This window comes from Moschus berezovskii, chromosome X, assembly GCF_049115385.1.
Source record: "Moschus berezovskii isolate FMDL1 chromosome X, NW_MosBer_1.0, whole genome shotgun sequence".
In the NCBI taxonomy this organism is placed as follows: domain Eukaryota; kingdom Metazoa; phylum Chordata; class Mammalia; order Artiodactyla; family Moschidae; genus Moschus; species Moschus berezovskii.
In genome coordinates, this window is record NC_142488.1 from 53,736,993 (window position 1) to 53,750,914 (window position 13,922).

The window sequence follows — 13,922 nt, forward strand, 5'->3', positions numbered from 1 at the left end:
GGAGATCCAACCAGTCCATTCTAGAGGAGATCAATCCTGGGTGTTCATTGGAAGGATGCTAAAACTGAAACTGCAATACTTTGGCCACCTCATGCGACGAGTTGACTCACTGGAAAAGACTCTGATGCTAGGAAAGGTTGGGGGCGGGAGGAGAAGGGGACGACAGAGAATGAGATGGCTGGATGGCATCACCGACTCTGTGGACATGAGTTTGAGTGAACTCCGGGAGTTGGTGATGGACAGGGAGGCCTGGCGTGCTGTGATTCATGGGGTCGCGGAGAGTCGGACACGACTGAGCGACTGAAATGAACTGATGGTGGCTCAGACAGTAAACAATCTGCCTGCAATGCGGGAGACCTAGGTTCAGTCCCTGGATTGGCTCCTTGAGAAAGGAATGGCAACCCACTCTAGTATTCTTGCCTGGAGAAATGCAAGGACAGAGGAGCCTGGTAGGCTAAGTCCATGAGGTCACAAAGAGTTGGACACAGCTGAGTGACTAACACTTTTCATGTATATTTATATGTACATACATACACACAAATCCTACTGCAAAACACACTTGTAGAATAAGTGAATAATTACAAAGTGACTTTCCTTGTAAGCAATATTCAGGTGAAGGAAGAGAACTTTGCTAGCATCTCCTCTAAACTTCCCATGTGTCCCTTCCTGATTAAAGAATCTTCTTCCCCTCCCCTACTCTGCCCTCACCTCAAAACTTTACAGGCATACCATGGAAATCTGCAATTTTCTCTGCCCACCACCACCACCACCCTCCATAAAGATCGCCATTCTAGGAGGGTATCTTGAAGAAACTCCCCTATCCTCAGTTGTCCCTTTCCGTACCACTCAGGGAACCACTCTGGGAGTGGAGGGGACTAACTCAGCAGTGGGAAAATGAAGATGTGCTTCCTCCCTCTTACCCTAGCATATCTGCGCAGAAAATGATAGGCGATGGGAATGTTGATATCAAATTTGAGGATTTTCAGGATGCTGGCTTCCATGGCGAGCAACTCTTCTCTCTTATAAATATCATCGCAGATGTACAGGAAGTCATTCACACTAGGTGGAGAGTGCTCCTATGGATGGAGAGGAGAGGCAGTCACAACCAGGCAAAGACAACCCATTCCTCCCTGCTTGGAGATGAAAGGCAGGGGAAGAAGGGGTGAATGATAGGAGGTAATATAACATTCCCTGGAATAAACGTTCAGGGTAGCTCTGAGAGCCAGCATCTGGTTGATGTGAGCAGTCCATCTGAAAAACAAAATCAAAGACATAAGAGGAGAGAGGACAAGGCCTTTTGGGGTAGATTCTTACAGCACTGGAAGTGGCACAGCACAGCACATGGACTGGAAGCACTGATCTCTCTTCTGATGAGTGAGAGCCAGGAATGGGAAATCTAAGGCCTGCTCTGAGGGCAATGGAAGGAAAGAGACCACAAAAAGGGGAGCGAGAGATGGAAAATAAGCCCACACTTTGTTTCCTAGTCTAAGAAATGAATAAGGATGTTTGGGAGGGGGCACTGTTGGGGTAATAGGCACCGAAACAGAGACAGAGAGATGGGCACAGAGGGAACCCAAGCAGAGACTGAAGGTGGTGGGAGGATATGCAAGGGGGGCTAGGCTGGGAAGATGCAGGGCAGATGGAGGGTGAGAACAACACCTCTCTCCCCATTCAGGAGCACTTTCCCATGTCCTGCCCTCTGCAGGTTGAAATTTAGCTTTGGGGTGAGGAAGAGGAGGTAGGAAGACCCCTGAATCTTTTCTCCAGCTGCACCTCACTGCCCACTCCAGCATTCTTCTCACAACTTTCTCTATATTCAGATCACAAACTGGACCAATCCTCTGGGTTTGCAGACAAGGAAAATGAGGCCCAGAGAGAGAAAGAGACTTGCTTGAGGTCACACAAGCACCTAGTGACAAGTCCAGAACAAGAAATTCTCCCTTCCACTGCTCTACTTACCAGTGGCTCCTTCCTTTTTCTCTTCTCATGGCATCTCCTTACCTCCCCTTGCAAAAGTCTTTCTGTACTTCTCAATCTTGTGAGGGGAAGGCACTTCTGCTCCAAAAAACCTAGTGGGGGTCCTTTGTTTTGACAACCAAAAGACAGGTACTCCTGGTTCCAAAATTTTATAACAAGAGCACTTTGCACTTTCCTCCTCCCTCCTGTGCTTGGCTGGCCAGGGGTCCCTAGCTTCTTTTTAACCCTCTTGAGGCTGAGGCAGGGAATACTTGCTCAATCCACAAGGACATCCCTAGGTAGGCAGAGGGAGGAGGAGGGAGAGAGAGAAGGAAAAAGAGAGAGGAGGGGGAGCAAGGGAATGAACCAGGAAGCCAGTGAGCAGGGAAGGGAATGAGCTAGCGAGGGAAGCAGGGAACAAGGGAGAGAGTGAGAGAGGAGGAAGGGAAAGAGGAAGAAAAGCAAGAAGGTTAGGAAGCAAGAGTAGGAAGGAGGGTGGGGTAGGAATGAGGGAAAGAGCCAGGGAAAGAAGAGGCCAGGGAGGAAAAGAGGATGGAGTGGAACAAGGAACAAACCTGAGTGAGAGGGAGTTGAGCAGAGAGGGAGCAAGAAGAGAGGGGGAATAAGGGAACCAGGGAGTAAGAGAGTAGGGAAGGAAATGAGCCAGAGAGAAAAAACATCAGGAGAACGAGGGAGGGAGGTAGAAGAGAGAAAAGGAAGAAAAAGAAAGCAAACAGGGAAGGAGGGTGGGAGGAAGTTAAGGTGGTGGCGGGGGGGGTGGGGCAGTCATGATGCCAGGGTACCATGGAGCAAGGATGGGAGATAGGAAGGGAAGGAGCAAGTGGGGAGGGGAGACAAGGAACCAGCAGAAAAAGAAGGGGGAGAAGAGAAAGGGGTAAGAGGGGAAGGGGGAGGGGAGAAAGAGGGAGGGGAGCAGGCACCAGCAGAGTGACAGGAAGGAGAGAGAAGGAAGAGCAAGAGAAAGAATGTGTGACAGAAGGAAGAGAGTTAGCTAGGGAAGGAGAGGAGAGTGAACAAAGGAAAGGGAGGGAGGGTGGAGCATACGATGGAGGGAGAAACTGGGTGGGTAGGAGGGTGGGAAGGTGGTAGGAGGGAGGGAGGCATGGAGGAGTGAGGGATAGAACCAGGGTAGGAAGCAGAGGATCATGGAAGGAGGGAGCAAGTGAGGAGGGGAGGGAGTAATTGAGAGATAGAGAAAAGGAGGGCTGGAAAGAGCAAGAGAGTGGGAGGGTAGATGCAGGGAGGGAGGGAGCTCAGCATGGAGTGAGTGTTCAGAGCATGGACTGAGGGATCAAGGAAGGAATTGAAAGAAGGCTGGAGGGAGGAAGGGAGCTATGGAGCAAGGGCGGAAGTATAATGAGCACAGAAGCAGAGTAAGGGCGGAAATGGAGTGAGAGGCAGGAGCGGGGATGTGGGCCAGAACTGGCACAAGAAGGAAGCAAGTAAGGAGCAAAGGAGGGAGAGTTCGAATTAGAGAGGGAGGTACTGATCGAGGTAGGAGCTACAAGTGAAGAAGAGAGTGAAGAAGGGATGGGAAAGCTACTTAGGGATACAGCTGAGGAGGGAACACAAAAACAAATCCACAGTTCTAAAGGTTTTTGCACTCAGTAGAAGTTACTACTTCTCTGTTCCTAAACCATAAGGTTTTATACTATTAGCCTATCTGAAGGAAAAATGAGAGTTGAACAAGACCATTTAGTACCTGAGGAAGAGGAAAGAATCAGATAAAGTAGTTAGATGGATTATGGCCAGCTACTTGCTTTTATAATACTACTTCAAAAGTAATTTACATGGACTCACTACCATCTACGGTAGGCCATTTTCTCTTAAATGCTTCCAGCACCTAGATTTGGAAATGCTTCCTTATACATGTAATTCAAGTCTCCACCAGAAGGAGATGGAGTTGCTGGAAGAAGAAAAGGGGACAACGACACAAAATTATGGTCCAGAAGAAAGCTTTAAAAAGAACAACTTATTTAACTAGGAATATGTCCACATACACACATTTTCAAAGAGGAAAAGAAACAGGAGACTTTGTTGATGCCAGAAAACAAATACACCACCATTTGCACCCAACACCAGCTTCCCTGCTATGGAAGACAGACAAAAATTTGATAGGAAAACTTAATTGTGTTCATGAATATAATTGTATACACACAGAGATACACATATATGCAAATGTACATACATGCATACATGTGATATACATATATATAGTATATATACACATGCATGTTATATACATACACACATACATACATATGTAAATGTACATATATACATACATACATGGCTTGGACAGAAATTGATTAATTTTCTCCAAGTCCCATGGATTTGGGCTCACCTCAAATTTTGCTGCAATCAGAAAAGCAGTGGAACCAAGGAGTTGTAACTTGTCCTTCTCGCATATTACCTTCATAAGGTAGTGATCTACCAGCTTCACTGCCAAGTACAGGGTCTCATGATTCATCTCAAAGGCCATCTGGAGGAATACATAAACAAGGCAGGAATCTGCAATGTTGTCCAACTCCAAAGCCATATCCAGATGGATCTAACTACCTGGTCTGTGGTATTGAGGACATTGTAACTACAAGGCCTAGCCAGCTGAAACTGCTATGAGTGCAAGACATGCTTCAGCTAGGTGCCTGGCTGTATCTCTAGTGCCTCTGAGGACCCTGGCAATACCTATCCCTACACATTTGGGTAAACGACAAATCTTACATCAGAGGGAGATGCTCTGCCTTCTCTATGAGCACCCTGAGTGAACACACCCTCTCTCTTCCATCTCCAAAACTTAGATTCTTGCTCTCCGCATTTGCTAATTTATAGTGTAAACCCTAAGCATTGACGTTTTGTAATGCCAGCGCCTGGCTTAAGTTTTGATTGCCAAAGTATCCACTTCAAAGAGACATCTACTTCAAGAATGGCTATGTCCAATGAATACACTGCCAGCCACAAGATGAGATAATGTGCCAGGCCACCTTCCCCACTGAGGCTTCTTTGTTTTAGAGATCTTGGTTGGTTTTGATAACTGACCATTTGGAATGATTTTTTTTTTCTCTTCCCAGGCTTTAAATTCTTGCTCTTATGTTTTAAATTTGCCAATAAGGAGTGAGCACCAGAAACCCTAGGCCCCCACCTCTGACCCAGTAAAAGCAGAACCCCCTGGCCTGCATGTTTACGTGTGTGTTGTTTCTTTCTCTCCTTCCCTCCAACCTCAACCTCAGCATGTGGACCCAGCTGTGCTGTGTAATTTCCAAGTCCTGTAAGTAATAAACCTGTATTTTTTCAAAGTTTCCTATGGTTATTGCTGAAGGGTGTTTCGCTATCATAATACGAACCACAGAGGGTAGTCCAGCCATGACATTAGTTATTGATAGGCTGAGACCAACACAGAAAACACTATTACCTCATACAATGAATTCCCAAAAGAGATGTTTATTTAGCTCTGAAATAAAGGGACTTGTTTATTAGTTTATTCATTGATTAATTTCTCTTCCCAACTAGATATGCGATTAGAATACATGGACTGGGAGCAAGTACCAATAGCACAGTTTGTAAGTGAGCTGAGGGGCTAAAGAAGCCAGAAAGAGATTAAAGCATTAGTAGCATAACCTTCCTTTCCTTCTTTCTCTTATTTATCCTTATTCTTGCCTTCACCAACTCCAAGAATCTGTCTCCTACAGGCCTAGTCCCACAGTTAGTGCTAGCCCATATGGCATCTTTGTGCAAATTAGAAAAAAGGTGTCTCTCTGGGTGAATGCAGCCCTACAGGCACACATCAAGTAGACAATATTTTTATATAAATTAGCAAAAGGTGCCCTTGCCACAGGGCATAGCAACCCCATAGTCAGAATGCACAGCTTAGCAAATAAGGATATTAGCTGGATTCCATGCCTGCTTTTACCTTGCCTGGAAGCTGTGTGTAGGCACAATTTGCACTCATGGTGGTCCTACACAATCCTCACTGAGGCTTCTTCCTCACAATACCTTGGGTTCTTAGGATTCGAAAATAATACAATCTATACTAGCCCTGTAATACGGAATAACAAATCTGACTCCATGTTGGGTCTGTTTCTTTTACTTTAACCTTTGTATTCTATTCCTTATTCTACAAGTTGATTAACTTGTAACTTGTTAAGAGATGTTGCCTATAGCTTAAAGTATACATAATGGCCCATCTCCAGGAATCCTGCAGCCCTCCCAGGCCTGAATGTTGAACTAAAATAAATTCAGCTCAAAGGAAACATCCTGACTCAGCCCACCTGTGAATGACCACCAGAAAGAAGAAATTAACATATCCCACCCCCCACCCCGGGCAGAAACCAGGAAATATTTGCAACATCTTATGGCCTTTTACTTTACCTCTCACCTCCCCCACTTATGGCCTTCTACTTTATCTCTCACCTCACCTACTCTTTGTTTTATAAAAGAAATTAGCATCCAGACCCTGGCAAGATGGTTCAGACTTTCAGCCTTCTGAATAAAGGTCACTATTTCTTGCCCCAACACCTCATCTCCCGATTTACTGTATTGTGCAGCAAGCAGAATGAGCTTGGACTTGGTAACAGTCTAACACCTTAATCAATGTGTGAATCCCCTCTAACAGTTTCTCCACCAAATAGTTACTCAGTTTCTGCCACAGAACCTCCAAATATAACCTGGCTTTAACAGAAACCAGAACCTGGTTTTAACAGAAAATTCTTTCTACTGAGTAGAAATCGCCCTTAATGTAAGCTTCCTTACTTCTTTGGGCCTCCTTTTTCATTGGCTAATATTATTGACAGGAGGCTAGATAACCAACTGGAGGTCCATAAAAAGCACTGGAGAAATGGATGTATAACTGGATGGGCAAATAATTACCAGATAATGGCTGAATACATTGGTTCAGCGATAGATACATTACATTTCTGAATAACAGAAATACCATGAAGCTTTTCTTATTGTTCCTGGGATATGGCCTGGATGTTCTCAGAAATCTGGCTTTATTAGTTTCCAACTGCTTCTGCAATAAATTATCACACTTAGATGGTAAATAATCCACCTGCAATGAGGGAGACCTGGGTTCGATCCTTGCATTGGGAAGATCCACTGGATTAGGGATAGGCTACCCAATCCAGTATTCTTGGGCTTCCCTGTGACTCAACTGGTAAAGAATCCGCCCGCAATGCAGGATACCTGGATTCAATCCCTGGGTTGAGAAGATCCCCTGGAGAAGGGAAAGGCTACCGACTCCAGTATTCTGGCCTAGAAAATTGGACACGACTGAGCAAGTTTCACCAGTGGCTTAAAACAATACAGATTCATTACCCTACAGATCTGGTGGTCATAAGTCCATTGGGCTTGCTGGACTAAAAAAATCAAACTGCAAAGTGGGGCAATATGTTTCATTCTGAAGGTTCTAGTAGAGAATTTTTTTGAGCTTCTAGAAACTGCGCATATTCCTTTGTTTGTGGCCCCTTCCATCTTCAAAGCCAGCAGTGGCCAGCGGAGTCTTTCTCATATTGCATCACTCTCTTCCTCTCTCTTCCACATTTAAGAACACTTGTGATTATAATTGGGCCCACTTGGATAATCTAGTATAGTCGCCCTACCTTAAATTCAGCTGATTATAATCTTAATTCCATAGTCTCATTTCCCATTGCCATATAAGGTAACATACTCAGATTCTGAGGGTTAGGATGCAGGCATTTTATTCTGCCTACTACATTTTCTGAAGGAACATATAAGAAAGGGATGGGGAAAGTTCATGCAGATGAAAAGTAATGACTATCACCTCTAAGTGTCAAGAAATTGAGGTCAAATAATTACAGGAAAAAAAGTGTAAAAATGAAAAACAGCAATTCTCTGAGGATGCCTTTGTGAGCAAACAGCAAAGCTAGTGGATGCATAGCCTCCTTGCAGTACCTCACATAGGCACCTGGCCACCCATCCAGTACATCATTATCAAATGATAACATCAAAGAGTAGGTAGTATCTGAATGAATTGTTGAAATGTGGACTCAATAAATATTTAAATTAGCAGCTGTGTCAGTTACAGCACTCTTGCTTCCTTGAATGTGAGACAAGACTCTTCTAACATAACTCTACCACTTGGGACTACATGGAACAAGTCCCTTCTTGTGACAGCCCCTCAGCTACTGTTTTAGTTATTATGTTTCCTATACATCTTCATTCTAGACCAAATAACGACTTCATTTTTCACATGATACGATTTTTCTGACTGCTCAGAATCAGGCTTCAAATCAGGAGCCAAACTTTGTGCCAGTTAGAGAAGAGTGGGTAATTCCAACCAGCTATACAAAATGAGGACAAGAAGTGTTTCATCATAGGAGCAAGGTTCTCTCCCTCACAACTGCCTTTGTCAGGCATTTCCTTCCAATTCTTCAAAAACAACTCTTTTCCATATATGGAAATGGATATGAAGAATCAAAAGGAAGTGATAAATCAATCAAAACTAGAAAATACAAAGATTACTCTTAACGTTGAACTTAATATATGTTTAAAATATGTGTGTATACATTCATATATGTGAGGAAGCATAAATTCATCCCAAGTTCCAAAACTCAAACACCACCTTCTATAAAATGAATAAACAGAGAAAATCTACCAGATATATGAAAAAGAACAAGTAATTTTTCAAAGAGAAGTGCTTTGAGGAACCAGAGCAAGTGTCTATCTATTGAAATCTTTTCACTCCAAAGATATAGAATAAACTTTTTAAAAGTAAACTCTCAGTGCACCAGCCCTGAGCACCCTGTCTCATGCATCAAACCTGGACTGGCGATCTATTTCACATAGGGTAATATACACGTTTCAATGCTATTCTCTCAAATCATCCCACCCTCACCTTCTACCACCAGTTTGTTGTTTACATCTGTGTCTCTTGCTGTCTCGCACTGGGATGACCCTGAGGAATGGGATGGGGAAGGATGTGGGAGGGAGGTTCAGGACGGGGAACACATGTACACCCATGGCTGATTCATGTGAATGTATGGCAAAAACCACCACAATACTGTAAAGCAATTAGCCTCCAATTTAAATAAGTTAATTTTTTTAAAAAGTAAACTCTCAACTAGATCTGAGAGGACACTGAATCTATGAAAAGAGAATACTCCAGAATCTATAAAAACTAATTTCTAATGAAAAAGTAGCTACATAAATAAAATGCAATAGAGGCAGTGAACAGTATATTAGATTATGATAAAAACCAAATCAATGATTCAAAGGTCATTTATAAATTCTTTAAGAAATTCTCCCAGAACTGAGAGGTAAAAGAAAGTTGAGGATAATGAATAAAAACTTGAGACTCAAGGAGAACAGATTTTGGAGAGACACATACACACACACGGGAAATTAAAATGAGAGAAAAATAATAAACAGAATTTTCTCTGAGCCAAAGAAAGACTGAAACTTTAGAGCGAAAGGACCCACAATATACCAGATAAAATTAAGGAAAACATATCTACATATAGACATGTAAAAATGATTATTTATAGGGAAGGTAATATATTAAATAATCATCTGAATCTAAAAGTCTAGACTGCTTTGACTAAAGACAGGAGAAGAAATAAACTAAAAGTATACAGGTTATCTTATCTTTCTTGAGGGTCAATTAACAGATCAGGTCCAAAGGAGCTGGTTAAGTAAGCAACAACAATATCCATATGGTAGAATATTATCTAGCAGTTTAAAAGAATGAGGTAGGTCTATACTTATATGGGAAGATCATTAAGACTTATTAAGAGAAAAAAGCGAGTGGCACATGACCTATTCACGCAACAAAAGATACCAAAAAACCCACACTCAGTAAAAAGCTATATTTTTATATATGCATGTATGTATTATTCATGTATTATTCATATAATTCAACATTTTTAAAGAAAGGATAGTCAAAAACTTAATAGAAGTGATAAGACAAAAAAGATACATTCTAAGTTATTGTTATCTCTGAGAAATAAGGATAGAGTAAAACAGTTGTTTTTGTACATACACAAACATATGAATACACACATATTTTAAACATGTATTAAATTTGTAGCTTAAAAAATTGTATAGAACAGAGTGGTTAAGGTAAGATGGAGGGGGTGAAGAAACGCCAGGATAAATTAATTAAACAATGATTATGGGTGGTTATCACATTGCTCTTAGACTTTGATAAGTTAAGCAGAAAAAAATAAATTAGCATATAAATTATACAATAATAATGAAGCCAAAATTAATTGATATAATGATTCTTGTACCCTAAAGAGAATACATATTTTCTTCAAACATCAGTGAACTATTTACAAAAACCCATTATATCTGAAGCAATGAAGAAAATCTCATTAACTAAAAAAAAGCAGAAATTATCATTCAGGTCACATACTCAATACAATAAATCTAGAGATTGGCAATAAAAGGATAAACCAAACAAACTAAAGACAAGCAATGTATTTGAAAAAATCATAAGCATTATTCTTAAAGAAAAAAGCCTGGCTCAAAGGGAAAATAAAAATTGCAAATTATTGAGAAAAAACAAGATAGCTACAATACTATCTTTCAAAACTGGTAGGATATAGTCAGAACTTTATTTAGAAAAAAATATATAGTTTTGGGCTTTTATTATGAAGTCAGAAAAAATTAAATTAGACCAAGCACTCAATTTAAGATGCCAGGGAAAAACAGCAAATAAAACTTAATAAAATAAGAATAAAATACAAAAGATGAAAGCAGATGGTAATGAATTTCATTAAAAAGAAAGAGTTATATATTTATCCATGAGCTGGTTATTTGACCAGAGGACTGAATCAATCTTTTTTGAGGAAAACTGAGGAAAAGGCATGGAAATACATGGGAGAGAGATAACACATCACACACATTTTGAATGAGAAAAGAAATAATTACAAAGGATTGTAAAAAAATACTGTGTGCAATCTATAGTAATATCTGTGAAAATATCCATGAAATCAATGATTTTTAAGGAAATATAAACTACAGAAATGACTCAAGAAGAGTAATAAGACCTTAGGTGTGCAACTTTCAAGATGGCAGAGGAGGAAGATGGGGAAATCACCATCCCCCCCACAAATGTATCAAAATTACATGTGCACATGAAACAACTCATACAGAACACCTTCTGAATGCTGGCAGAAGACCCCAGACTTCCAAAAAGGCAAGCCAATCTCCTCAGAATGAGGTAGGGCAAAAGATAAGATAAAAAGAGACAAAGGAGTTTGGAACAGGGACCTGTACCCAGGGAGGGAGCCATGAAGGAGGAGAAGTTTCTGCACATTTGGACACCCCAGCATGGGTGGGGATGGGGGGAGCTTCAGACCCTCAAGGGGAATGCAGCAATAGGTGCTCAGAAGGCAAAACAAAGAGAATTCACCACAGAGATGTTGCCAGCCAGCACTTCCCAGCCAAGAAGCAGCTTGTACACCCACCATGGCAAGAGAGGGGTTGGGTGCTGAGGTTCAGGTTTCAGGCACCAGGGAGAGAACTGGGGTTGACTGCTATGCAGATACTCTGAGGGGCTAGTACAACACAGCTGAGGGAGTCTAGGAAAAAGCCTGGGCCTCCCAGAGAGGCAAGAGTTTGTTGCCGCAAGAACCCCTAACTCCCCAAGCTCACAGATCCCAGGAACCCCCCTCCGAGAATGCCATAGGTGGGATAAGCAAGGGCTGTGAGCTGCCTGACCCCAGAGGAAGGTGTGCCTGGCTGCCACCAAAGTATCCCAAGCCAGCAAGAGTGCCAGAGGTGGAACTAGATGTGACTGCAATTTACAATCCCAGAGGGAGAATGCAAGCTGACTGGCCACTAACAAAGCCTCAAAGCCAGGGGGAGTGCCTGAGACAGGGACTAAATGCCACCACTGTGGTCCTGACCACAGAGGTAGTAGCTGCCACCAAGCCATAAGCAGGCAAAGGTTACGGCCCACACCTTCCAGGGAGCCTAAACAGCTTGGCTTTGCCAAGGGACATACAACTCAAGGCCAATTCCTGTGGGAGAGCACATGACCCGCCTCAGACTTTAGCAACTTCCTGCAGGCCTAAGTCCCAGCAAACACTCCCCAAACACCCCAACTGTGGCTTCCATAACCCTGCCTCTCCATAGCCCAACTGAGCAAACGAGCCCTAAAAAGCTGCTACCTTTGCCCCCACTAATTTGGGTGAGGCACAGACACAACAGGGAGGCCTACAAGCAGAGGCAGGTCTAAAATCAAAGCGGAGCACCAGGGGCTGTATGAGCAAAGAGGAGGGAGGGAATAAACTCCTGCAGTCACAGCTGCAGCGGATTCAGTTCAGTTCAGTCACTCAGTTGTGACCGACTCTTTGCGACCCCATGAATCACAGCAGCCAGGCTTCCCTGTCCATCACCAACTCCTGGAGTTCACTCAAACTCATGTCTACAGAGTCGGTGATGCCATCCAGCCATCTCATTCTCGGTCGTCCCCTTCTCCTCCCGCCCCCAACCTTTCCCAGCATCAGAGTCTTTTCCAGTGAGTCAACTCGTCGCATGAGGTGGCCAAAGTATTGGAGTTTCAGCTTCAGCATCAGTCCTTCCAATGAACACCCAGGATTGATCTCCTCTAGAATGGAATGGTTGGATCTCCTTGCAGTCCAAGGGACTCTCAAGAGTCTTCTCCAGCACCACAGTTCATGGACGCAATTAAACTAAGACTGTGGAATTTGCAGGCAATTGTGGACTTTGGGAGTAAGCACAACCTAGAGTAAGGCCAGATCTGAGACTGAACTGACCGCACAGCAGGTCCAGAGACCTTCCTAGAAATATTGGAGGACTTCCTCAGTACATAGACTGGCTGGTGTTCACTGTGTGGAGAGGACAATGGAGGAATTAGAGCACATTCTTCTTATTACCCGCCCCCTATATATATACATATATACACACACACACACATATATATATGTGTATATATTCTTTTTTATTGTTCTAATGTTGTTCTTTATTATTCCTTTAATTATTATTTTTATCTTTTTCCTTTTAAAAACATCTTATATTTAAATACTTATTTTATTTTTTCCTTTTTTTGCAGTACTCTTTTATTTTGCACTTTTTCCATCTTTTTGATTTTATATTTTTGCTAGCCTAGTTTTTAGTATTCTTTTTCACTTATGGGTTTGTTTATTGGCTTTGATTGCTCTCTCCTTTTTTGATTCCTGTTTTTATTCTTTTTTTCTCTTTTCTCTTTATAAGGGAAGTTTATAGCAATACAAGCCTACGTCAAGAAACAAGAAAAACATTAAATAAACAACTTATACCTAAAGCAACTAGAAAAAGAAAATAACCCAAAGTTAGTAGAAGGAAAGAAATCATAAAGATCGGAGCAGAAATAAAAAGAAATGAAGGAGACAACAGCAAAGATCAGTAAAACTAAAAGCTGGTTGAGAAGATAAACAAAACTGACAAACCATTAGCCAGACTCATCAAGAAAAAAAAGGGAGAAGACAAATTAGAAATGAAAAAGGGGAAGTTACAACAGACAATGCAGAAATACAAAGGATCGAAAGAGACTACTATGAGCAACTATATGCCAATAAAATGGACAACCTGGAAGAAATGGACAAATTCTTAGAAAAGTATAATCTTCCAAAATGATTCACAAAAAAATAGACAACATGAAGAGAACATAAGCACAGAAACTGAAACTAATCAAAAATCTTCCAACAAACAAAAGCTTCACAGACAAATACTACCAAAGTTTAGAGAAGAGCTAACATCTATCCTGCTCAAATCTTCCAGAAAATTGCAGAAGAAGGAAAACTTCCAAACTTATTCCACGACACCACCACCACCCTGATACCAAAACCAGACAAAAATACCACAAAAAAAGAAAATTACAGGTCAATATCACTGATGAATATAGATGCAAAAATCCTCAACAAAATTCTAGCAAACAGAATCCAACAACACATTAAAAGGATCATACATCAAGTAGGCTTTAT

General features: G+C 41.8%; 1 protein-coding gene across 2 annotated transcripts in view; it reads right to left on the bottom strand.

The window, feature by feature from the left end:
- CCNB3 (cyclin B3) overlaps window positions 1-13,922 on the bottom strand; it is a 55,989-nt gene that overhangs the window by 5,423 nt on the left and 36,644 nt on the right. For both annotated transcript variants that reach the window (XM_088833925.1, XM_088833924.1), the window contains exons 8-9: window positions 4,322-4,459; window positions 921-1,076 (exon numbers count right to left, since the gene is read on the bottom strand). In XM_088833925.1, the coding sequence (XP_088690051.1) occupies window positions 921-1,076; window positions 4,322-4,459 (294 nt within the window). The remainder of the gene's footprint in view (window positions 1-920; window positions 1,077-4,321; window positions 4,460-13,922) is intronic.